The sequence below is a fragment of the Nematolebias whitei genome, chromosome 11 (assembly GCF_014905685.2).
Source record: "Nematolebias whitei isolate Nwh7 chromosome 11, NemWhi1, whole genome shotgun sequence".
In the NCBI taxonomy this organism is placed as follows: Eukaryota; Metazoa; Chordata; class Actinopteri; order Cyprinodontiformes; family Rivulidae; genus Nematolebias; species Nematolebias whitei.
Window position 1 is genome coordinate 15,679,410 of NC_056508.1, and position 27,005 is coordinate 15,706,414.

General features: G+C 43.0%; 2 protein-coding genes across 4 annotated transcripts in view; one reads left to right on the forward strand and one right to left on the reverse strand.

Annotated features, from left to right (window-relative positions):
* Nucleotides 1–5,580, reverse strand: part of ptpn1 (protein tyrosine phosphatase non-receptor type 1) — a 34,429-nt gene extending 28,849 nt beyond the window's left edge. The window contains exons 1-6 of one of the 2 annotated variants that reach the window (XM_037684697.1): nucleotides 5,501–5,580; nucleotides 5,104–5,382; nucleotides 4,033–4,123; nucleotides 3,255–3,355; nucleotides 1,962–2,060; nucleotides 1,743–1,880 (exon numbers count right to left, since the gene is read on the reverse strand). In XM_037684697.1, the coding sequence (XP_037540625.1) occupies nucleotides 1,743–1,880; nucleotides 1,962–2,060; nucleotides 3,255–3,355; nucleotides 4,033–4,123; nucleotides 5,104–5,160 (486 nt within the window). In that variant the 5' untranslated portion in view covers nucleotides 5,161–5,382; nucleotides 5,501–5,580. Of the gene's footprint in view, nucleotides 1–1,742; nucleotides 1,881–1,961; nucleotides 2,061–3,254; nucleotides 3,356–4,032; nucleotides 4,124–5,103 lie in introns of both variants that reach the window. The other variant, XM_037684696.1, reaches the window with a different exon arrangement.
* Nucleotides 1–27,005, forward strand: part of kdm5bb (lysine (K)-specific demethylase 5Bb) — a 109,905-nt gene that overhangs the window by 6,364 nt on the left and 76,536 nt on the right. The gene's annotated exons all lie outside the window — the stretch shown is intronic.

Consider the following 27,005-nt stretch of genomic DNA (forward strand, 5'->3'; position numbering starts at 1 on the left):
AGTTGTCATGAAGACCTGTGGGGTTCACTCTGTCTGTGAGTTGATCATTAAGATAAAGTCTATAAAACTCCATCTGGTGGTTGATTCTTGATCTACAACAAGTAGCTGTGCTGCCACTCATGTAGGCCTGTCACAATAACAAATTGTGCTGGGCAATTAGTTGTTGCAGAAATTATTGCGATAAACAATAATATTGTTTGAAATTTGACAATAATGACTAATTATTGTCAAATTTAAGAAGAAATGTTTTCTATTTTGTTTTGCATGTAGTACCTTTTTTCGACCACCGGGTGGCAGTATAAGACCGTTTGAACCAAAGGATGGATACTGAGGGAGCGAGCAGCGTGTCACTTTAAGAAAAATGGGAGGGAGGCGCTTTGGAGCTTTGACAAAACAGATTTTTCTCTGAGGTCGGCCTGTTAGCTTAGCTTCTCAGCTTAGCTGCTTTTAACGACCCAAAAACGCGATTTTGGATCGTTAAAACAGGTTTTAAAGAGAAAACAGAAAGGGGGGGGGGGGGGGTCAGTGAGGAGCCCCGGAGTTGAGCTTTTTGTCTTCCAGTGTCTTCAGTAGAAAGAGAAACAGGAAGAAACGATAAAGTCGATAAATGAAAATGTTTATCATGCGATTGATTGATTTATTGTTTATTGCAACAGGCCTCATGTTACAACATGAACACCCGCGGATTATACACAAGCACAGCTTATATGTATAAAATTCTTATGTCTTATCTTTTATTTAGTGCACAGCTTATAAGGTCCATTCTATGGACCGGCAGTTACTGTATTTTATGCTGATCTGTAAATATTTTTAAAATTGCAATAAGAAACTTTAATGCTGATCATCTCTTTTCTGATAAAACCAGTGTAGCTTAATTTAGCAAACGGAGTAAATCCCGAATCCTCAGATCGAAAGGCTCCCACAGACTGCGAACCTTTTTCTGTGCGGACTCGACGTGCACTGTCTGCAGAGGGTTGAGCCTTCATACTTGAGCATCCACCCTGAGCGGCTGCAGACCAGCTCCGCAGGCAAGGGGCGTTTACCTTTGGGACAAAATGAGGTCGCCGATTGGTCATTTGCTGACACGCATACTGGATTGATTGACAGGTCGCAAAAAATAAAAAAATAAAACAAGAGCTGGCAGTCCAGCTGCAGCGGTGTTCTCCGTTTATATGTTAATAAAAATTTCTAAAAAAATTTAAAAAAACAGGGAACGCTGCTCCTGCAGCATCAGACCAGCCCACCAGGAACTCTCCAGACCCTCGCAGCCACGCCAGGCCTGATTTTAATTTGCTCATGACAAATTCCTTCATTTCTCACCATTTCAGACATGGCATCAACGGAGGAGGAGGAAGAGATCACTTGCCTCTTGGAGAAAAACAAAAGTAAAGGCCACTAAACCAGATCAGGGATGAAGAAGTGGAATCTAATTCACTGGTGTCTCATACAAAACAGTCCGTCACCGGGCAGTTTATTGTGCGACACGAGTACACGGTCGTAAAAATTGATCTTTGCACGGACATGCCCTGCGGGCGTCCGCTTCGACTCTAATCCGGTACGTACGGACCTCCGCACGCCCGACTATACTGGGGCCTTGAGAGTGTTAGGTGGTGGGCAGAGTCTCGTTCAGAGAGGACAGGAAGAACATCTATCAGGCAATCATTACTAATAATTCATTCTACGGTTTGTCTTTAGAATAAGCATTTAACAATGAACAGATGTCCACATGAGACACAACTTACAGACAGATTCTGCAGCTCCAGCTGTCGGACCGTGTAGTAAGACTTGACGTCCTCGGAGACGAAAGTAACCCTGAAGTTGGTGTCTTCAAAGACGGCGTCTCCTTCCTCTCTCTGGGGCCAGTACTGAGCGCATTTAATCTAAAACCAGATGAAGTTACACAGACCAACAGGCAGAGACTCCTGCGTAAATGAGACGTTGAGAAGGGAACGGCTGCTTACGGATCCTTTCTCGATGACCCGGTTCAGCATCACCACCCCGCGGGTCCTCTGCTCCCACACCATCTCCCAGAAATGACCACAGGTACTTGGAAGGGGGCCCTGCAAACAAAAAGGACCGCAGGTTCTTTAGAAAGACCCAGTTCAGTTCTTCACATCACACATGTTGGCAGTAGTCCATGAGCAGACTTCTGTTAGACAACCATAAAGGGATATTTCAGCCATTTAAAGAGCTTTGCGTTCAAACAGAACCGTGACCAACACTTGGTTATTTCAGTAAAAATATTACAACATTTCTACCAGAGGGGCATCAAGCTGCTCCAGAAGTGCTACAGCCAACTGCTGCTGCACCTATAAATAACCATAAGTAAGCTATAAATAACAATCAATATAAAGATTAACAAACAGAGTTCAAATGAGATTTGAGTCTTCGTAAGACGACAGCTTTCACTTTGTTCCTGGCGGTGTTCAGACTAGCCGTTAGCTCATCAGTCCTGTCACAGTTAAACTTCATTTCTCCAAACTGAAGTTGTCCAAAGAGCCATCTACAACAGGTAAGACACTCATTGTTCATAACCTCTCCCAGAAACCCACTGTACAACATGAGAAACTTACTTTTTGAGTGCATGTTAAACAATTCTTACTAACAAAAAGAGTGGGAAACAAATCATTCTGTCACTGCTTCAATTCAATTCAGTCTTTATCAGATGCTTCAAGTCATTAGTTTTGACGTTCATACGCAGTAAATGAACATCAGAACGGTTTAACACCGAACTACAGCAATGAGTAAAAAAACAGAACCACAGCTGCTACACGGCCTCACTACGCTGCCAGCAGCTCCTTAAAGTCCGGTGGTTTAAGACCGACTCCATCACTGCCACGCCACATCTCCCTGGGACGAGCAGAAGAACTCGCAGAGCCGGGACCTTCAGACTAGGGGCTGCACGACTACATATTTTTTTTAAAGTCGACTTCAACATGATAACAGTCGAGTCGATGTTGATTAGTCACCGTGACATCATAGGAAGTCAAGACGATATATTCACAAAAAGACATCAGTTATTATTTACAAGGAAAAAATGAGCAACAAAACATTGGGAGAGTATTTTTGCTCCTACAATTTATCAAACTGCAAATAAGTGACAGGAAAACCAAAACTATTATTAAGCTGCAAAAGTGAAAGAAAGCCATCATGGACTTACATTTGACTGGATTACGTTGACGGATGTTTCCATCACACAGTAGCTGTACACAAATAAAATATTATATAATATAATGATAAACCTTCCTGCTTACCTGAGTAAGGATATAGTTCCTCTGCGCCTCTTCAACGGTTATTAGGCTGGCGTTAATGTAGTCGTTGGTACCGAGCTGCAGGCGGATTCTGCTGTGGTCAACTGAGGAACAAAAATAACGTTTTTATTAATTTAACGTGTTTGAGTGATTCCACCACACTCCACGACGACAAACGTGGTTTCTCTGAACAAACAAAAAGCTCGTCTCTCCTTTAACACCGAGATGTAAACGCTGTCAGCTGAAGAGCCTCCGAGAAGAAAAAACAGCCCAAAAACTTTCAGCTTCCTTTTTTCACATCTTTAATGTGAAAAAGAAATTTAACAGTGCAAGACATGTTACATGATTTATTCAGTGTGAAGGAGGGAAACTACCAAACCTGAGCTGATGGACTGAGACGTTTGTTATTTTTAAACTCATATAATTTACCAGTAGTTCTTTCATTTGAGAGAACAGAGGCTGAATGGAGGGTAACTGTGAATATACAAGAGCAGTAAACATGTTAGATCTCTGAATGTTGCCTCGCACCGAGTTCCTAAATGAAAAAAATCACTAAATGAGCGTTTTTAAGATTTTAAACTATACAAAAAGGTTGACATGTGTTCATTTAATTATGTTTCAACCAAAATGCTGTTATTAGTTTTACCAAGTTATCACTGGCTGAAGTTTAAATGTTAAGAGACCTGTCAGACTGATGGGAGTTAAAAAAAAAAAAAAAAAATTTTTTTTGTTTGTTTTTTTGTGTGTTCAAACTGTTTGGACCAGTGAAGCAGGAACTCACAGGGACTGACATCCCGGTACCGGTTCCGAGTCTTGTTCTCGACCGATTTTGCCACCGTGCAAGGTAATTCACTGGACTGCTGGCGAATCTCCTGAGACAAAATAAAGAATAAAAAACAACATTATTATAAGATTGAAGTTCATGATGTCAGTGTGACTGCTACGTGCTGTAAATCTGATCAAACATCCTGAGGAGCACTTCTCCATTTGACTCTGCAGAAACATGATGTCATGTTAGAAGATTAAACATTTAAAACACACCAAGGAAACAATAAACACTCATTAACCATGAGCAATAACAATGTTTCAATGCTAATAAAAATAATGTTGTTTTATCAAAATAACAATGTTTTACTTCTAAGATAAATATTATTCATAATAACTAAAGCAATATTTACAAGTTATGCTATATAACAATGTTTTAATTTTAATTAAAGTAATATTTATAATAAATTAGGGGGAGTGGTGGTGCAAAGGCTAGAGAAGGTGGGCCTGTGATCAGACGGTCGTCGGTCCAACTCCCCATACCAACAACATCAAAATGTGGGTGGGATAGGTGTAGCACCTATAAATTAATATTTATAATTAAAATAATATTTATAATAATTAAAGCAATATTTATAATAAATAAATATTGATAAAGTAATATTTATAATAAAGTAGTATTTATAGTAATAGCCTATATGCCAAGAGTAGTAATATTTATAATAATTAAAATAACATTTATAATAAAATAATATTTGTAATAATTATTAAATATTTATAATTATATTTATAATATTTATAATAATTGCAGTAATATTTATAGTGAAAATAATATTTATAATAATTAAAAGTAATATTTATTTCTTTGTGGTTCCCACACACGCTCTGACGGGACGTGCAGCAGGCTTCAGATCCGTCCAGAAACACGAACCATCTTTAAAGGTCCGGCCCGCAGCAACATGGTACTGATGGACAGAACCGACCGAACAATCAGAGCTTCTTCTCGTGTCGGTTCCGACTCGTTACGAGTCGAACTCAAAGCGACAGCCACGGTTCGTGACCCACCTTGAAGGGCTGATCTTCCTACCTGATAAACGGAGAACCAGCTCCTTTTTTCATCGATTTCCCAGAACTCGGCTTCCATCTTTCACAGCCCAGCTGCCGCTCCTTTCCCCCCACCCGGACACGAACACCCGCAGCTTCCCGGTGGTTAGGCGGCTTGTGGTTGAAGAGTTTCCCGCAGTCGCTGCCGACAGTCCGGTGGCTGTGGACTCTCTGAGCGGCAGCTCGGTTCTGTCTCGGCCTGCTCGGAGCGGAAACACGTCGCTAGCTCCTCCTACACTCCGGAGCTGTTGTCCTTGGGAGGCTAAAAAACGAGCACAGCGTGGTTTTCAGAGATAAGACGGCGCTGCGAGTTATCCCGGCACGGATTACTGGACCGCTCAGGTCCGGAATGTAACTCTGTTCGCAGGAAAGAGCCTCACCGTTCCTGGAACAGCAGCAGAAACCAACAGGCGAGGGCGCGCGGGAGGCATTTTGTTTCTGGAAAGAAGCGCGTCTTGCGTAGAGTGCGCGCACGTACGTCTGAGCGTTCATTACGTACCCTCACGCACGAGTCTGTTTATGTCTGGGCAGATACCTACTTGATCACTGGCGCTATCTTTATGGCAGTTTGTTGTAACCTATAATCAATCCACTTTTTTTTTTTTTAGGTATTAAGCTATTTATATTGGTCAAAATATCAGATTTTTATTTTATTTATAACGAGCACAAGTTAATGGATGGATGGAATTTAACTTGAATGTATCTAAAATACCATTCATAATACCCATCAACATTATAAATTTAACGCATAATGTCCAAACTGAACATGTATTGCAGATATCCACAGTTCTGATTCTTCTTGTTAAAAAGAACATTTTAGATAAGCAGCTGTGCTTTCGTCTGATCCATGGCTTTCAGCTTCAGGTACAAGTAGCATTGGAAATACTCAAGTAAGATCAGTCAGAGTTTCTTTATTGTCATTCGCACCTCATGTGGTACATGTGGTGGAGCAAAATTGTGTACACAGGGTCCCAGTTACATCCAACAATAAAATGTAAAAGAAAAACAGTAATAACATCTAAGATATGAACTAAGAAAAACATCAACTCAATATACACTAAGCATTCATAACATAAAACATTATGTCGAACATCAGCACAAACATGAACATGAGTCTGTGTGAGCAGATGAGCACGCATGAACACATCAAGATTGAAACAGACCAGCAGCAAAATTGAAACAGATCAGCAGCAACATGAAACAGATCAGCAGCAACATGATGTGATTTTTTTCACAGTGATTAATTTTTTTTTCACTGGGATTTTTACTGAAACTTTTTTAGTTTTGGACATTTGTTATGATGCGTAACCATGGCAACGAGGCAGTTTCTACAACCAGCAACAGCTGATTAGCATCTCAAAAGCTCAAATAATATCTCAACTACAGCCCCAAATCTCAAATGAGTTGAAGGGATGTTCTGTGGACGCATTCTCATCTACCTGCCAGCTGTGCTCGAGTGCCTGACCACTGAGATCCTGGAACTAACAGGAAACACGGCTCGTGACAGTGGAAGGACAGGATCGTCCCTCGGCACCTACAGTTGGCTGTCTGCAGCGACGAGGAGCTCAGCAGACTGCTGGGAGGAGTGGTCATCGCTCTGTGGTCCTACAGCCCGGGGGAACTGAGAGGTCAGTCGAGTCTGGGTGGACAGATTGGACGGCATCTGCTGCCAATTTCTTAGGAGCCACTGTGGGATGGACCTTTACAAGAGATCCTTCCAGTCTACAGCCATCAGCATCTGTGACATCTCTTAATGAAATGAGGATAATGAGTTACAACAACAAATAATTTCCCTCTGGGATTAATAAAGTATTTTTGAATTGAATTGAATAGTTAGCATCAGCTTTCTTCACCCTGCTGCCCCAGCACACCGCAACATAGAAGAAGATGCTGGAGACCACCGAGTGGTAAAACATCTGCAGCATGGTCCTGCAGACATTAAAGGACCTGAGTCTCCTCAGACGAAAAAGGCAACTCTGACCTTTCTTGTAGAGCGCGTTGGTGTTAGCTGTCCAGTCCAGTTTATTGTCTAAGTGGACCCCCAGGTACTTGTAGCAGTCCATAGTGTCCACCTTAGTACCCTTGATGTTGATAGGGTTGGGGGTGGGGGGTGATCTTCTTCCTGTAGTCCATCTGCAGCTCTTTAGTTTTTCTAATGTTCCAAGTACAATATTTATATCTAAAATAACACTGCCACTGTCTGAAGTAGACTTCTTATTCAAATAAACTTGCTTTTTAAATATCAACAACAAAGTTGTGACTACATCCATCATCTTCTGCTTTTTCCAAAGTTGGGTCGTGGGGACAGCAGCTTGAGCAGGGAAACCCAGACATCTCTTTCCACAGCCACCTCTTCTAGCTCTTCTGGGGGGACCCCAAGGCGTTCCCAGGCCAACCAAGAGACTTAGACATAGTCTCTCCAGCTTGTCCTGGGTCTTCCCCGGGGTCTCCTCCCAGTCTGACATACCCGAAGCACCTCCCTAGGGAGGCGCCCAGGAAGCATCTTTACCAGATGCCCGAACCATCTCAACGGACTTCTCTCGATGTGGAGGAGTAGTGGTTCTACTCTGAGTCTCTTCCGGATAACTGAACTTCTCACACTATCTCTAAGGGAGAGTCCAACTACCCTGCGGAGGAAACTAATTTGAACCGCCTGTATCCACGATGTCATTCTTTCGGTCACTACCCAAAGCTCATGATCATAGGTGAGGGTAGAAACATAGATCGACCGGTAAACAGAGAGCTTTGCCTTACAGCTCAGCTCCCATTTCACTATAACAGACTGGCACAGAGTCCATAATACTGAAGACGCTGCACCAATCCATCTGTCAATCTCACGTTCCATTCTTCCCTCACTCTTGAACAAAACCCCAAGATACTTGAACTCCTCCACTTGAGGCAGAACCTCACCCTCGAGCTGAAGAGAGAAATTCCACCTTTTCCAGTTGAGGACCATGACCTCAGATTTGGAGGTGCTGATTCTCAACCCATTCGCTTCACACTCTGCTGTGAGTCACTCCAGTGAGAGCTGAAGATCACGGCACGATGACGCCAACAGAACCACATCATCTGTAAAAAGCAGAGATGGAAACCTGAGGCCACCGAACCGGAAACCTTCAGCCCCCTGGCTGCACCAAGAAATTCTGTCCATCAAAGTTATGAACAGAATCTGTGACAACGGGCAGCCATGGCGGAGTCCAACTTACTACCAGCAATGCGAACCAAACTTTTGCACCGCTTATATAGGGACCGAACAGTCCGTAGCAAAGAGCCCCCAGTCCCATACTCACAGAGCACTCCCCACAGTGTACCCCGAGGAGCATGTTCGAATATCTTCTCCAAGTCCAAAAAAAACGCATGTAGACTGGATGAGCAAATTCCCATGATCCCTCAAGGACCCTACTGTGGGTAAAGAGCTGGTCCAGTGGTTCACGACCAGGACGGAACTCACATTGTTCTTCCTGGATCTGAGGTTCGACCAATGATCAGACTAGCTTCTCTAGTACCCCTGAATAGACCTTTCCAGGGAGGCTAAGGAGAGTAATGCCCCTATAATTGGAGCACACCCTCCGGTCTCCCTTTTTGAAGAGGGGAACCATCACCCCAGTCTGCCAATCCAGTGGCACTGCCCCCGATGTCCACGCGACATTGCAAAGGCATGTCAACCAAGACAGCCCCACAACATCCAGAGCCTTAAGGAAATCAGGGTGAATCTCATCCACTCCCAGAGTCCTGCTGCCTCTGAGCTTTTTAACTACCTCGGTGACCTCAACCGCAGTTATGGACAGATCAACCCTAAAGTCCCCAGAGTCACCTTCCTCCATAGAAGATGTGCCGGTGGGACTGAGAAGGTTTGAGAAGCATTCCTTCCACCTCCCGATGACATCACAGGTTGAGGTCAACAGCACCCCACCTTCACTGAATACAGTGTTAGTAAAGTGCTGCTTTCCCTCCTCAGCCACCTGATGGTTTGCCAGAATCTCCTCGGAGCCGACCGAGAGTCTCTATCCAAGGCCTCACCAAACTCCTCCCACATCTGAGCTTTTGTCTCAGCAACAGCCAAGGCTGCACACCGCTTGGCCCTCTGGTACTCCTTAACTGTCTCCGGAGTCCCACTGGCCAACAAGGCCTGATAAGACTCCTTCTTCAGCTTGACAGCCTCCCTAATCCGGGGTGTCCACCACCAAGTTTGTGGATGGCCACTGCAAGAAGCACTGACAACCTTGCGGCCACAGCTAAAGGCAGCCAAGTGAGGTGTGGAACATGGCCCACTCAGACTCAGTGTCCCCCACCTCAGCTGGGATGCTGTTAAAGCTCTCCCAGAGGTGTGAGTTGAAGATCACTCTGACAGGTTCTTCTGCCAGGCGTTTCCAGCAAACCTTCACTACACGTTTGGGTCTACCGGGTCTGTCCAGCATCTTCCCCCACCATCAGATCCAACTCACTACCAGGTGGTGATCAGTTGACAGCTCAGCTCCTCTCGTCACCCAAATGTCCAAAACAAACTGCTGTTTTCTGAAGAAAAAAAAAAGAAAAATCTTTACTTGTTTTGTTTACACTTTTTTATACTAAAATAACAAATTTTAAATTGTTTTCTAAAGATGTTAACTTTTTTACTTTAAGTGTAAGCCTTCAATTCTTTAGGCTTGGACCTCTTCAATTTAAGAGAAAAAGGCTTATTAGGCTTTGTTTGCACATTTAAGATGCATTTTATTCTGAACTTTCTGTGTTGATCTGAAATAAAGGCCTTAAATGTATTTGCCTGGGACTAATTTTGATTATGGAGCTAGTTGTTTACTATAAAGTTCAGTTTGTTAACAGTGAAAATGTGAACACGGGTAGGCAAGACCATAAAACAAAAGTTGGACTTTCGTTCGGACCTTTTACAAGGAGGAAATTTTAGTTACTGGACCGTGAGTTTTAATTGAATATCCCTGGTCTAGCCCCTCTCAAGAAGATCGGTTCCAGAGCCCATGCTGTGCGTCCAGGTGAGCCCAACTATATCTAGTCGGTACATCTTAGTTGTGACAAGTCATTTTTTTATTTCTCCTGTTTTATGTTTAAATTACATCCCATAAAATATCCTGATGCATGCTCAATATTCCAGGTAGAAAATCCAAAAAAGTTCAATCTGTTCCTCTGGACAGTCAAAAAAACAAAAAAATGTAGAAACGTTTTGTCTCTCATCCGTGAGACTTCCTCAGTCTGAGCTGCTGTTTTCAGCTCAGTCTCTTAAATAGCACCTTCTCAGAGTGGATCAACCAGTTTTGCTGCTGACAACCAAAACCAACTGATCACATGCTCAAGAAGGACCATCAGCCTAACAATGGATCATTAGCACACTGATGGCTGTTTACTGTTCACAGAGGGCTGAGTGATACTAGCAATCACAGCATTGTAAGAGGGGGACAGTTGAACCCGGAGGCCTCCACCCCTGTTTAATGATGGACGATTTCTTTTCACAAAGATGGCCTCCTTTACTCCTCTCTCAAACCATCGTTCCTCTCTGTCCAGGATGTGAACATCTTCATCCCTGAAAGAGTGACCGCTGGCCTGGAGATGAGTGTAGACCACAGAGTCCTGGCCTGATGATGTTGATCTTCTGTGCTGGGCCATCCTTTTGCCCAGTGGCTGTTTAGTTTCCCCGATGTAAGACTGATCACAGCCCTCCTGACACTGAACAGCATACACAACATTACTCTGTTTGTGCCGGGGGACTGGATATTTGGGTTGAACCAGTCTTTGCCATAATGTATTTTGAGGTTTAAAAGCCACTGGGACGTTATGTTTAGAAAATAAACGTCTCCGTTTCTCTGATACGCCCTCAACATATGGAATGACCACTGGTCTGGGTTTATTTTCTAAACGTAACATCAAAGTGGCTTTTAAACCCCAAAATACATTACGGCAAAGACTGGTTCATCCCAAAGATCCAGTCCCCCGGCACAAACAGAGCAATGTTGTGTATGTTGTTCAGTGTCAGGAGGGTGATCAGTCTTACATCAGGGAAACAAAACAGCCACTGGCCAAAAGGATGGCCCAGCACAGAAGATCAACATCATCAGGCCAGGACTCTGCGGTCTACACTCATCTCCAGGCCAGCGGTCACTCTTTCAGGGATGAAGATGTTCACATCCTGGACAGAGAGGAACGATGGTTTGAGAGAGGAGTAAAGGAGGCCATCTTTGTGAAAAGAAATCGTCCATCATTAAACAGGGGTGGAGGCCTCCAGGTTCAACTGTCCCCCTCTTACAATGCTGTGATTGCTAGTATCACTCAGCCCTCTGTGAGTAGTAAACAGCCATCAGTGTGCTAATGACCCATTGTTAGGCTGATGGTCCTTCTTGATCATGTGATCAGCTGGTTTTGGTTGTCAGCAGCAAACTGGTTGATCCACTCTGAGAAGGTGCTATTTAAGAGACTGAGCTGAATACAGCACCTCAGACTGAGGAAGTCTCTCGGATGAGAGACGAAACGTTTCTAGAATTTTTTGCTTTGTTTTTTTTTTTGACTGTCCGGAGGAACAGATTGAACTTTTTTGGATACATCCCATAAAGTTAACAAATATAATTTTTAACTATATTTACAGTAATTAAATTGTTGACAGTATTCTTGTTATGGAAATCAAAAATTGTTTAACTTGTCATAAGATAAATATTAGAATAGATATCCTAAAAGACCGTTTTAAAACGTGTTGTTGCTGCTGCTGTAAAAATTATATTAAATAAATGTGAATTTTTATTTTGGATATGTAAATTTAACTTTTGCCCAGTAACAGTGAAAGTGTGGATGTTTGAAATGCATGTTTCTTCCTTCACATGAATAGAAAGTTAAGATTGTCTAGGAATACTTACATTTGAAATACTGATAATACTGGGGTGGCACAGTGTCTCAGTTGGTAGAGCAGTTGTCTCTCAGCAAGAAAGTTGCCAGTTCAAATCCCGGCCGGGGGCCTTTCTGGGTGGCGCTTGCATATTCTCTTTGTGCTGCATGGGTTTTCTCCTACACAGACCAAAAACATGCATGTTAGGCTGATTGATGTTAACAGCGCCTTCTCATATGTGGATCTAGCAGTTTGCTGGTGACATCCAGAACTAGCTGTTCACATGATGAAGAGGACCATCAGCCTAACAATAGATCGTTAGTGCCCTCATGGCCTTATTCACAGAGGGCTGAGTGATACTAGCATGAACAGCTTGTAAGTAGGTGACAGTTGAACACGGAGGCCTCCACCCTGTTTAATGATGCACTAATGTTCAAATCCTTGATAGAGAGGAATGTTGGTTTCAGAGACGAGTGAAGGAAGCCATCTTTGTGAAAAGAACCCTTCCATCATTAAACAGGGGCGGACATCCATGTCCAACTGTCCCCCTCTTACAATTCTGTTAGTATCACTCAGCCCCCTGTGAATAGCAAGCGGCCATCAGAGCACTAATAATCAATTGTTAGGCTGATGGTCCTCGATTATCGTGTGAACAGCTAGTTCTGGATATTAACAGCAAACTGGTTGTTGTTGATTGGTTGTTGTCCTCTGTGAGATGGTGCTATTTATAAAACAGAGTTTATTACAGCTCCTCAGACTAATCTGTTGGATTAAAGACGAAACGTTTCAACAAGGAACAATCCCTCCAGAGCAGACCTGGGCATTGTACGGCCCCAGGGCCACATGCGGCCCTTTGGTTGACTGTGACCGGCCCCCGTAAGGGGAATTACAAAATACATGTGTAAACAATTGAAGTTAACCAAATCCAGATATAGATCCTCTCTCACTCATAATGTCAGCTTTGCTTCACATCTCCACCTCAGATCTTCAGCCTGACTTTAACATTTCCCTTAAAGCCCAACAGAGACGAGACTTCTCTCACTAAACAAGAAAAAAGAACTGATAAACACCAAATGAGATGTTTAGACTACAAATGTAGGCACGTAAAGAACCGGGACTCGAAATCACAGTTCAGTGACGATCACTATTATATGATGTTTCATAATATTTGGAGTACAAAGACAATATTGTGATATATTTAGAAAGCTAAGAACTTTTTCCAGCAGTATATAAAACTCAAAATGAGTTTTGGGGTGAATGTGACTGAAAATGATCATTAATATAACGTCACAAATGGTAAAAATGTTAACAGTTTACCATTGTACTGGGAAATTAAATTGAATAAATGACATTTTTGTACGGAAACCTCACTTTTTTGTTGCTTAATCATAACAAATACTCTTACCAGCTTGTTAAAACAGTGCTATGTACTGCGTTTAATAATGAAATACTATTATTATGCAGTATTGAGTTAAGTTGAAATCAGGTCTCTCTTGTAAATGAGTCCTCGAGGCTCAATGGGATTTACCTGAATAAATAAAGGTTGAATGAAAAAGTCATTTGTGCCAGCCCTCCACAATATTTGCTGTTTCTCATGTGGCCCCATGGAAAAAATAATTGCCCACCCCTGCTCCAGAGGATGGTTAGAAAAGCTGATAAAGGTTGTGTATTAAATGATAACTCGGCTTGCCATACAGCTGTTACTCGCCACAGTGTAGTCAACGATGTACTGGTGCTGTATGAACTAGAACTGGGGGGTAATATGACGTTATTTAAACGTTTTAGACACATAGCCCTCCTTGGAGGGTGTGAGTTATTATGAGCTGGCAGAGGTCAAGATGGATTAGGTTTGTTTGTGTTCCTCAGGCTGACTGACAACGAGAAGTGGACTTTGGTGCTGCTAACGTTAGCTAGACTTAGCTAGCCGTGTTGGCTGAGCCTCACTGCTGCGACAGGTATTACACAAACCCTTGACAAGTTCTTGTGTGTGTGTGTCGTTGTGTGCTGTGTCCCTGTGGCCCCCGGCCCACTTCACAGCTGTTTGCTGTGGCCCCCAGCCCACTTTGTCCAGCTGTTTGTGCACTTGTTGTCCGGTGTTAGCCGTCAGAGCTAGCTGTTAGCTCATGTGTAGCTTCAGGTGTTATTGCCTTCCTGTGATGGAAACAGTGTTGAGGTCTCTGCCCGGTGAGTTTCATCACGACACTTAAAATCAATTGTTTCACAGCATGAACTGTGCTGAGGCTTAATGTGCACTTGTGTTTATTTTTATTAGAGTTAAGCCTGCGGACTTGTTGAACCTCAGGGAATAAGAAATGTCATTTATGTGTTTTATGTGTTTTCTTGTCAAGTTTTTAAAACAAATGAACGGTGTACAAAGAAACAATCCGTTTAATTTAGGGGTTGTTAAAGTTTTCCATCTTTTTCTTCGTCTTGTTTAATCTAGCTGTTGTTTGTTTGTTTTCTCGCTACTTTTCCTTTTGATTGTCCTTTTGGTTGCTATTTTGTTTTGATTTGTAAAAAAACAAATTTTGTATGCCTCTTTTGTGACTGTCTATTGTTGTCGTCGTTTGACCATCAGTTCAAAATCCACACTTTATTTTACTTCATTTATCGAGACAGAACAATAATAACATCATGTAGTAATGAGAATATGTTTTTCTTTAAGTTTATTCAAATATGTGGTCAAGCTGTTTGCTAAATAATTTTCTGATTACTAGCCGACTTAAATCTGTAATATAATTATTATATCTAACAAGGTAGAGTTAGGTTGGACGGATTCTTGTTTGTTGAAAAGTTTCATTTTTTTATCCAAAAGACTTTTTCAGTCTGAGATCATGTAACAGTCTTATAAACAACACCTTCTCATAGTGCAGGGGTGTCGAACTCAGTTACAAAAAGTGGCTAAAATAAAAAATTCAAACCATGGTCCAGTTTCAGTGAAAATGTTACCTGCACTCAGATACCTGACATCTGTTCTTGGATGCAGACTCCTCAAGAGTTTTATAAGTCTCGTTTGATGTTCTCTGTCTCTTTTATCACATTTAAATAAAAGATTAGGGTAAAATTCAAACTACTTTTCTTGGCTTCAATTTATCCAGCAGCTGACCGCGGAAAGAACGCGTCCATCATTAAACGGGCGGAGGCCTCCGTGTCCAACTGTCCCCCTCTTACAATGCTGTTATTCACTCACTATGTACCACTCAGCCCTCTGTGAATAGCAAGCGGCCATCGGGGCACTGACGATCTGTTATTATGCTGATGGTCCTGCTTTTGTATATGAATAGCTGGTTCTGACTGTCAGCAGCAAACTGGTTGATCCACACTGAGAAGGTGCTATTTATAAGTCAGAGTTTAGTGCAGCTCTTCAGACTGACAAAGTCTTTTAGATAACAACAACAAACAAGAATTCCCCCAGAGGACCTGACTGCTAGATTTTTCCACCTGGATTATTGAGCAGCATCAGGAAATATACTGTATAAACTGAATTGAACTCAATTATTGTAGTGCTTTACGTTTCTATCTGACTTTTCCTCAATGTCTGTAAATTGTTAAAAGTTTTTGTGAGACCTTTTTGTGTTTGTTGTTTTCTTTTAGGTTCTTGTGGCAGTCGGAGCTCCTTGACAGATTCTCAAGGCATTATGGCTCCAAAAGACATCATGACAAATTCCCACGCCAAGTCCATCCTCAACGCCATGAACTCGCTTCGCAAGAGCAACACTCTGTGCGACATCACTCTGAGGGTGGACAACACGGACTTTCCAGCTCACAGGATCGTCTTGGCGGCCTGCAGTGACTATTTTTGTGCCATGTTCACCAGTGAGGTAACAGTGGTTTTATTTTTTACTGACACAATAAATATTAGTATTAATCTTTCATGACACTGCTTCCATTTTATTTTACTTTACTTGAACTCGTAATTACAATATAACTCCACTGTATACAGACTTTTTTTTACTGGACTAACACAGACTTGCAAGTTTGTGGTAATCCCAGTTGTGAGTGATCTGAACCTCATTCATGAATGCCGGAGAAGTTTGGTTGAAAGTTTTGTCCTTAAAATCTGTAACACTGCTAAGAAAGAAGCGCCAAAAAGAACAAAGTTCTGCAGAAGTACATACAGATTAGAGTGGGATTATGAAACGGTCACAAAAATAAGATGCTCAAGAAATGAAAGGCCCATGAGAGGTGAATGACTTTAATCAGGGCGTCTAACTAGTTTGAGTCAGGTCCTGTGGACAGGCTCTTCTTTGTTGAAACATTTCGTCTTTTATCCAGAAGGCTTCTTCAGTCTAAGAATAAAAACTTGTTAAATTTATATACCTGGATTATTGAGCAGCATCAGGACATGCAACCCAACAGACTGTAGTCTGTGAGGATCCACAATTTATCCTCCTTCACCATAACCCTCAGTATTGGCTGTCCTCAGGGCTGTGTGTTGAGCCCCCTCCTGTTCACTCTGCTCACATATGACTGTGCACAGACTCATCCAGGCTGTCGTATTGTAAAGTTTGCAGATGGTACAGTGGTGGTTGGATGCATCACAAACAACGATGAGTCCAGCTACAGGCAGGAAGTGGAACACCTGGAGAGTTGATGCAGGAAGAACAACCTACACATCAATGTGAAGAAGACAAAAGAAATGGTTGTGGACTTCAGACGGACCCCCCCCCCCCCCCCCCCACACACACACAAATAGGAGGATCTGCAATGGAAGTGGTCTCCAGCTACAAGTGTACATCTGAATGACAACCTCAGCTGGAGCAACACCACCACCAGCCTGATCAAGAAAGCTCATCAGAGACTCTACTCTCTCACACGGCTGAGACGAGCTGGTCTGGGAAGCTCAGTCCTCACCTCCTTCTACAGGTGTGCAGTGGAGAGCATCCTGTGCTCCAGCATCAACGTGTGGCATGGAGGCTGCACAGCTGCAGAAAGAAAAGCTTTGCAGAGAGTGGTGAAGGCTGCACAGAAGTCTGTTGGAGTCAGTCTCCCCACCATCACCGACATCTACACCTCCAAATGCAGGAAGAGGGCTATCTGCATCATGAAGGACCCCACTCACCCAGCACACACACTTTTTGCCTCGCTCCTCTCAGGAAGGAGGTTAAGGAGCATTAAGTGTAGAACCACTAGACTGAGGAACAGCTTCTACCCTGAAGCTATTTGACTCATGAATCTCTAACTAGAATAATCACTGTAATGCCTCTTGAATTGAAGATATGTGACTTATCTGTGCTGCTGATTATCCATGCTGCTGATTTCTTGCCTTTAAGCTGCTATATTCATACCCATCTGCTCACACCAGACTCGTCCAGGCTGCTGTTTAATTCACCATATTGTATTACATCATTAGTGCTTAGTGTATATCTTAGATCCTTGTATACTGTTTCTTTTTATACTTATATTTTTGCTATTTTTTGGTGCATCTGGGACCTTGAGTACACAATTTAGTTCCACCTCAGGCACCACATGTGATGTGAACGATAATGAAGAACCCTGAACCTTTAATTTAATCAGAGAGATTATAAAAGCATTATTTGCACATGAACTGCTTCCTAACAGTCTGGTGGGATAATGTCATCATGTCTAAATTAACACTCTGGCTGTTTCCTTAACATTTTGTGACAGAAACTTGATCAAGTTTAACATGTACTGTATTTATGAAGTCTTCACTGCAGACTTGAAGATACTTTGAAGGAGGAAGCTTGTCTCTGCTGATTTTGGCTAACCATCTTCTCAACAGGTCAGGTTTGTTTAATGGAAATCTAAAAAATAGTCAAATATATAATATTATTTTACACTCAATCTGAGGCTACACCAGATTGTACTATTAAATAATTTATGCTAAATTGTACATGATTCAGCATATTGAGAAGAAGTCCTTTGGATGAAGGATGAAACGTCTCCGCAAAATAAAGAAACCATCCAGTTAACCAGACTGAACATTGTTGGATTTTATACCTGGATTATTGAGCATGGACTTTGTTGTTTTGAACCACTTTGGCATGACTGTCTCAGAGGATTTGGTGGGGGAGAGGGTGGACCCCGGAGGCCATCTTAGCACCAGCAAACTGTTTTTTTTCCCACTATGGAGTATGCTATTTGTGGAAATCAGTTTGTTTGGTGTCTCCTCAGATTGAAGAAGTTCTTTGGATGACGGATGAAACGGCTCAGAAAAAAAAAGAAACCATCCAGATGACCTTACAGAACATTGTTGGATTTTTTTCTGGATTATTGAGCATGAACTTTGGTATTTGATGATTCAGCATAGTGTATAGCTGTTGGATAGAAATATCCTTTATTAATCTTACTTACTCACAGAAGCCACACTCGAGGACGAGAAGATTTTTAACTGGTTTTACTTGCAGGGGCAGACTTTCACAACAGGTTACACACATGGATAAAAATGTTCTATGTCGTGGAGCTCAGTCACGAGAATCTGCACCGAGCAACGTGTGAGGTTTGTTTTTATATAAGCTTATCAGTTCTCTGCTCAGAGGCAGGCCCTGATGACCTCGGCCACCCGGCTGCACACGCATAATCAAATCAGCTCTCTGAGAAAGAAAATAACTCTGTGGTAACTCAGAATTAACATTAATAGTAGGGGTCTTAAGCTCAGAGGTGACAGGGCTTTCTCTGTTGCAGGTCCAAGACTGTGGAATGAGTTGCCACTGCGTGTCCGGCAGGCTCCCACTCTCAGTCTTTAAGTCTCACTTGAAAACCCACTTTTATTCCCTTGCCTTTGACACGGTGTGATTTGTTTTGATCCTGTCTGTAGTCTACCGTATTGGCCATTTAGTTATCTGCTGCTATTTGTATCTATATGTTTATTTTGTTTTCCTGTCCGCTGAGCTCGTTTGTTTCTATTGTACAGCACTTTGGTTGGTCTTGTTGCTGTTTTAAGTGCTCTTTAAATAATTTGGTACAGCATAGGGGTGAAAAGACTAGTCAACTAGTCGATTCAAGGACATCTCGCGAGTTTTTTAATTTCATGTAGAATAGTCGCAGTCTGTGATTATGTCACGTGATCAGCTGGGCTGTTTGCTATAAAACGGATTCTTCCAAGCAGATGGAAGGCAAGGAGCAGGCGAAGTCTTGCCAAACGGGTAGAAATTCATCAAGTGTGGAAGAATTTCACTAAAAATGACTCTTCCGGTTCAACCGCCCATGGTGGATTCCACCACCGCCTGCCCCACTGTTTTCATTTTTATTTTATTTTATTTTATAAATAAAAGTTAAAACGGGGGCGTACCACTGCCGGTGGAGAATCCACCACTGCGGTGATTTATTTAGTGGATTAAATAAAATAAAACTAACTTTTGCAGCTTAATAATAGTTTTGGTTTTCCTGTGACTTATTTGCAGTTTGATAAATGGTAGGAGCATAAATATACACTCCCGATGTTTTGTTGTTCTTTTTTTTTGTTGTAAATAATAAATGAGTTTTTTTGTGAATAGCGTCTCGAGTTCCTATGACGTCACAGTGACTAGTCGACGTCGACTCGACTTTTATCATGTTGAATTTGACTTTAAAAAATATGTAGTCGTTCAACCTCTAATTAGTGATAAACCATCCATAAACCTTGACCAAAAATCCCCTGACAATAATAATATCTGCCACAGTAGTTAATATATACGAACCAGTTCAATAACTATCAGTGATTACTTTGGCTTTATAGGCTAATTTTAATTTTTAAACAGTTATTAGCTTCAGTTCTGGTCAGATCACACTGAGGTAAATGAGATCAAATCTCAGAACAAAAAACCTCCTAAAACACGAGATGATCAAGTGAAAAACCAGAACTAAATCAGATCGGTCGTCCTCCCAACACAATCTATTCAACTTGAAGAAGGTGGAGCAGTTCGGCCTTGATGAAGAGGCAAAAGGAGAACCGAGCTTTGGGTCCGTTCTTTTCGTGTGATTCATCCTGGGAGATCTGATGGGTGGAGACTACATCCTGACCGATATTGAGATTTAGTCTATCACCGATACTGATACCAGTCTTGGGAGGGGCTGATAACCGATATAATGGTTGGAAATTTTTGAGCTTTGTCCACCCCCAAGAATGTAAGTAAACGGCTACTTTGAAACCTGTTTTAACACTTGTTACAAAATGTTAATATTTTACTTTTTGAAATACTTTTATTGTCAAAAAGTACAGTTCTTACATACAACTGCAAAAGAACATTAATAATGATAACGTTATTTTTATTTCTCCAAGAACATCCTTGAACATCCACACTACCACAAGCTTGACATCTGTAAAAATAAAATAATCATACATACTGTATTAAAAATCACACGTAGTCTAAGCAAACCCTGACTATTGTATTCACACACACGTCACTCGTGTTTGGTGTGACCGCATGATTTGTGTGAAGTCTGTGCTTTGGAGGAGCGAGAGGGGCGGGGCTTGTTTATTTAGTGCAGCTGTTAGCAACCATGACGCTAAGCTAATCAGATCGATGCTATACATAGTCCCACACTAGGTTTACAAGTGGTGCACTGGTCATAAAAACAGTCTTCCTAACATGTGTTCACATTTTCTATCCTCTACTATTCACCATAAAGTTATCAAGTGTGTTTACAAAAATATAAATTAAACAAAAAAGCCCTTCCTGTTCATCGTTTAAACAGTCACATAAGGTGTAGGTCTAATTATCAGTAGTAATGACTACAGCAGTGTTTATTTTTCTTTGCAGCAAAGTAGACAGACAATGCATTTCATTGAGGAAGACAAAGATAACGTTACTAATACTGAAATATATTTACCGCTACATTAGATTTATTGTTCTAGGTAAAGTTTTACAAAATATTGCTCCCTGCTTCGTCTGCCTTGAAGGTAAAACTGAAGTGAACGGCCATGACTTAAAAGTACTGTAGCCTTCATGCGCCCTTTGCTGGATACATTGTACAATTATGGCTGCTTCACAGCATTTTAGGGGTGAAAATTCGAAGTGCTTATATTGGCGCATAATAAGACAATTATCACAGATACCAATACAACCCCAAAGGTCCATATCGGCCCAAAACATCAGCCCTGCTGGTATATCTCTCGGACTCTAGTGGAGACAGCTGAGTAAAATCTGCTGATGAAGAAATCAAGAATAAAGTCAGTCTGAATAAAGTCCAGTCTGTTAGAGACCCGTTCAGATGCAGTGTTTTGGGTCTCACTCTGAGATGAGGGAGGACATTTTTGTGGGTTTGACTGCAGATGTGTCCCGGGCCACTTTACAGGACGGACCACAGACTTTTCTGTCCCGCTACATTTCTACTCAAAATGTTTGCTTTATGGTTTCTGAAACAAATCTTCTAAAGCAGTGTTGGAATTCAAAGATAAACCACTGCTAGTTTTTATTAAATTCAGTATATTTTGTCATGCAGTTTTAGTAGACAAGCCTTCCAGTGGGCCCTGGCCTTAAAGGGAACCATGATTGGTTGAACATGTTGGCTTAAATATTTTGTAATTTTCCTTTGAACTTAAAAATAGCTGTTTGTGTTATGTAAAAACTCATAATTACTTCAAAGACGTTATATATTTTCTTGTATTTTTTGGTTTGGCCCTGAGTTGTTCATAGTTCTGTTCCTCAGACTCTGTGCTTTGTTAGATCACAGCAGAACTGAACATGGAGCGTCAGTGTGAGGCTGATTGTATGTTACAACACATGCTTGTATCTTGTGTGTTCGACCGTCTCATTTTGTGACTGTTACAGAACTGAGCTTATAAACAATGAGATTAATATCCATTTATTGTAATACTGTATTAGCAAATGTCTGAATAATGGCATAATCCAAGTGACTGAATGTGACCACTGCATGTTTATGATGAGCAGATGACTGAGATCGTATTACGAGCTGTCACTCGGGACATTAGGGGATGTATTTATGGGCAGGTGTGAACACAAGTCCTCAGTCCTGTCGGATCACTCTGGATGTGTGATAATACCAGGAGTGAAATGCCTCCCAGAGGGATCTGATCCGCTGCTGTATCTGCTGCTGAATGAGCTCCAAAAGAATTCATAATGGAGTATTTCAGCATGTTTGTTTCATAATAAATATATACAGTACTGTATAAATATATAAGAAGTGGATTTAACTAATCTGTACTGAAGCTCTTATCTACCTGTGTTGTTGTGGCTCTACAGCTCGCAGAGAAGGGGAAATCTTTTGTCGACATTCAGGGGCTCACTGCAGCGACGATGGAGATCTTGTTGGACTTCGTGTACACGGAGACGGTGCTCGTCACCGTGGAGAACGTGCAAGAGCTGCTCCCTGCTGCGTGTTTGCTGCAGCTCAAAGGTTGGTGCTTGTGCTGTTCTTCTAAATTCATTCAACCTTTATTTAGACAGGTAAATCCCATTGAGCCTCGAGGACTCATTTACAAGAGAGACCTGATTTCAACAAAGAAAGATGACAACAATGGACAACAGCAACAACAATAAACAATTATAAAAAGTAATACTGCAGGTTTTTTATTTTTTTTTACAAATAGGATGGCTAAAAGAAAAAGGTAACAAAAAAAACAGCTAGATTCTAAGGCGAATGTAGAAAACTAAAAACAGGAACATGTCTTCATTGGTCCCTGCCAGTAGTCCAACAGATTCTTAAAGACACTTATAGAGAGGTCAAGGTCGAGAGCTACAAATCTTATTGTAAGATGTAAATGCCAGGACTACACGTTGTTTTCCATCCATCCATCCATTATCTTCTGCTTATTCCGAAGTCGGGTTGCGGTGCAGCAGCTTGAGCAGGGAGGTCCAGACATTTCTTTCCACAGCCACCTCTTCCAGCTCTTCTGGGAGGATTCCAAGGTGTTCCCAGGCCAACCGAGAGACATAGTCTCTCCAGTGTGTCCTGGGTCTCCTCCCAGTTGGACATGCCCGAAGCACCTCCCTAGGGAGGCGCTCAGAGGGCATCCTTACCAGATGCCCGAACCACCTCAACTGGCTCCTCTTGATGTGGAGGAGTAGCGGTTCTACTCCGAGTCTCTCCCGGATAACTGAACTTCTCACCATATCTCTAAGGGAGAGTCCAGCTACCCTGCGAAGAAAACTCATTTCAACCGCCTGTATCCACAATATTATTCTTTCGGTCACTACCCAGAGCTCATGACCATAGATGAGGGTAGGAACGTAGACCGACCGGTAAACAGAGAGCTTTGCCTTACAGCTCAGCTCTTTCTTCACCACAACAGCCCGGTATAGAGTCCGCAATATTGCAGATGCTGCTCCAATCCGTCTGTCAATCTCACGCTCCATTCTTCCCTCAATCGTGAACAAAACCCAGAGATACTTGAACTCCTCCACTTGGCAGAACCTCACCCTTGACCTGAAGAGAGCAATCCACCCTTTTCCGGTTGAGGACCATGACCTCATATTTGGAGTTGCTGATTCTCATCCCAGCTGCTTCACACTCGCCTGCGAACTGCTCCAGTGAGAGCTGAAGATCACAGCCCGATGGCACCAATAGAACCACATCATCCGCAAAGAGCAGAGATGGAATCCTGAGGCCACCAAAGCGGAAACCCTCCGCCCACTGGCTGCACCGAGAAATTCTGTCCATAAAAGTTATAAACAGAATCGGTGACAACAGGCAGCACTGGCGGAGTCCAGCTCCCATCCTGAAGGGGTCCGACTTACTACCGGCAATGCGAGCCAAATTCTCACACCACTTGTATAGGAACCGAACAGCCTGTAACAATGGGCCTCCAATCCCATACTCACGGAGCACCCCCCACAGTGTACCCCAAGGAACACGGTCGAAGGCCTTCTCAAAGTCCACAAAACACATGTAGACTGAATGGGCAAACTCCCATGACCCCTCAAAGACCCAAGTGAGGGTAAAGAGCTGATCCATCGTTCCACGGCCAGGACAGAACCCACATTATTCCTCCTGGATCTGAAATTCGACCAACGATCGGACTCGCTTCTGTAGTACCCCTGAATAGACCTTACCAGGGAGGTTAAGGAGAGTGATACCCCAATAATTGGAGCACACCATCCGGTACCCCTTTTTGAAGAGGAGAACCACCACCCCAGTCTGCCAATCCAGTGGCACTGCCCCCAATGTCCACACGACATTGCAAAGGTGTGTCAGCCAAGACAGCCCCACACCATCCAGAGCCTTAAGGAAATCAAGGTGAATCTCATCCACTCCTTGAGCCCTGCCAACTCGGAGCTTTTCTACTACCTCAGCGACCTCAGCCACAGTTATAGACGGCTCCACCCCAAAGTCCCCCGACTCAGTTTTCTCCATGGAAGACGTCCTGGTGGGACTGAGAAGGTCCGTAAAGTATTCCTTCCACCTCCCGACGACATCACTGATTGAGGTCAACAGCACCCCACCTTCACTGAACACATTGTTAGTAAAGCGCTGCTTTCCCCTCCTCAGCCGCCTGATGATTTGCCAGAATCTCCTCGGAGCCGACCGAGAGTCTCTATCTATGGTCTCACCGAACTCCTCCCTCATCCGAGCTTTTGCCTCAGCAACAGCCAAGGCTGCAGACCGCTTGGCCCTCCGGTACTCCTCAGCTGCCTCCAGAGTCCCACTGGCCAACAAGGTCTGATAGGACTCCTTCTTCAGCTTGACAGCCTCCCTAACCCAAGGTGTCCACCTTTGAGTTCGTGGATGGCCACCGCGAGAAGCACCGACAACCTTGCGGCCACAGCTCAAGGCAGCTACCTAAACAAGCAAGGTGTGGGACATGGCCCATTCGGACTCACTGTCCCCCACCTCAGCTGGGATGTTGTTTAAGCTCTTCTGGAGGTGTGAGTTGAAGATCTCTCTGACGGGTTCTTCTGCCAGGCGTTCCCAGCCAACCCTCAATACACGTTTTGGTCTACCGGGTCTGTCCGGCATCTTTCCTCTCCATCTTTTCCAACTCAATATTAGGTGGTGAACAGTTGACAGCTCAGCTCCTCTCTTCACCAAGTGTCCAAAACAAACGGTCGCAAATCAGATGACACAACTATGAAGTCAATCATCGATCTACGACCTAGGGCGTCCTGGTGCCAAGTGCACTTATGGACACCCTTATGTTCGAACATGGTGTTTGTGATGGTCAATCTATGACTAGCACAGAAGTCCAACAACAGAACATCACTCGGGTTCAGGTCAGAGAGGCCGTTCCTCCCAATCACGCCCCTCCAGTTCACACTATCATTACCCACGTGGGCATTGAAGTCCCCCAGCAGAATAAAGTAGTCCCCAGCTGATGCACCTTCCAGCACCCCTGCCAAGGACTCCAAGAAGGCCGGATACTCTGAACTGCAATTCGGCGTGTAGACACAAACAACGGTCAGAGCCTGTCCCCCCACCCAAAGATGAAGGGAAGCTACCCTCTCATCTACTGGGGAGAACTCCAACACATAGTCACCAAGTCTGGGGGCTTTAAATAGACCCATACTAGCTCGACGCCTCTCACCATGGGCAACTCCAGAGTGGAATAAGGTCCAGCCCCTCTCAAGGAGATCGATTCCAGAGCCCATGCTGTGTGTCGAGGTGAGCCCAACTTTTTCTAGTCTGTACCTCTCAACCTCACGCACAAGCTCAGGCTCCTTTCCTGCCAGAGAGGTCACATTCCATGTTCCAAGAGCCAGGTTTGGTAAGCCATGGTCAGAGCACCAAGGTCCCCGCCTTCGGCCACTGCTCATAGCATCATGCATTCGACTTTTATGGCCCTTCCTGCAGGTGGTGGGTCCACAGGAATCCACATTGTTTTATGAATTCAAATTCAAAACCAATTCCAAACTTCTGGTTAAGATGGCGTCTGTGTACACGGCTTGCCATCTGTCGCTACGTATGATTTGTTTGTGCTGCTTTTGCTTAGCCACAAATGTCAACTTCCTAATGGTGTATGATCGTCAAACTTTGCTGGATATTAGACTTTCAGTGAGAAATCTGTCTACAAAGTATTTGGGACTTCACCAGACAGGAAAAGTTGCCCCTGCTGCTGTCGGGGATTCCGGCTCATCTGTATCATGTATGGACTTTACCTTTCTCTGGCAAAAACACATCAGTCGCCGCAGCAAATGCAGCGGTCAGCTGGTGAGACTAAAAGCTGCTCTGGGACGCTTTTCTCCAGCTTCTTTGAAAAAGTTTGGATCGGTGCCTCGCTTCTCTTCCTATGCATGTGTTGGACTTGGATCCCACCGATGCCTGGCTGGTACCTGTTGGCAACGGCCATGATAGAATGATCCAGCCACGCGGTTCCTGTTTTTCTCATCCCTGCAGTTGCAGGCAGGATTTCCAAAACCTGCGGTCTCTGTGTCGAGACCTGGGGATGTCGGCTAAGGATGCAGATCCACTGATTCCTGCCAGATCAGCCTGATTAATGCCAGATCGCTGGCAAATAAACTTTTATCATCAAGGATTTATTTTCATCTCAATGATTAAACTTCTTATTCATAATGGAATTGCGGACAGGTGGACCAGTTGAGTCCAGCGTTTTGATGGAACTTTTATTGCAGGATTGCTGCTATTTTAATTTCCCCCAGATGTCGGGTCGAGGAGGAGGAATAATGACTGTTTTTAAAAGTCGTTTTGACTGTAAACCGCTGCCTCCTCCTTCATTCAGCAGCTTTGAGCACAGCCTGTTTGGACTCAGCATCTCTCACATTGTGCTGTATGTGGTTTTTTTTATCAGCCTCCCAAATACAATAAGGACTTTATAAATGACTTTTCAGACTTTTTGGCTGAAATTATGCCAAAATACGACGAGTTCTCATAGTTGGTGATTTAATATTCATGTGTGTTTTCCTGCTTTACCCATGGCTCAGTTCTTTTTAAACCTCTTTGACTTTTAATCTTGTGCAGTCTATGACTTGTCCTACACATGAATACGGTCACACTCTGGACCTGGTTTTATCTTGTGGTTTACCAGTTTTAATGTAGTGATTAGTGATCCTGTGTTTTCTGATCACATGCATGTTTTATTTGAGACTAACTTATCCTGCAGAAAAGCTAATCCCTCACGCTGCAGCTCGGCTCTGTCATGTTTTGAACTCTCTGGTCACTTTTCATCTATTTTTAATCAGAACTGTGCCATCCCAGAGACTGCGTGC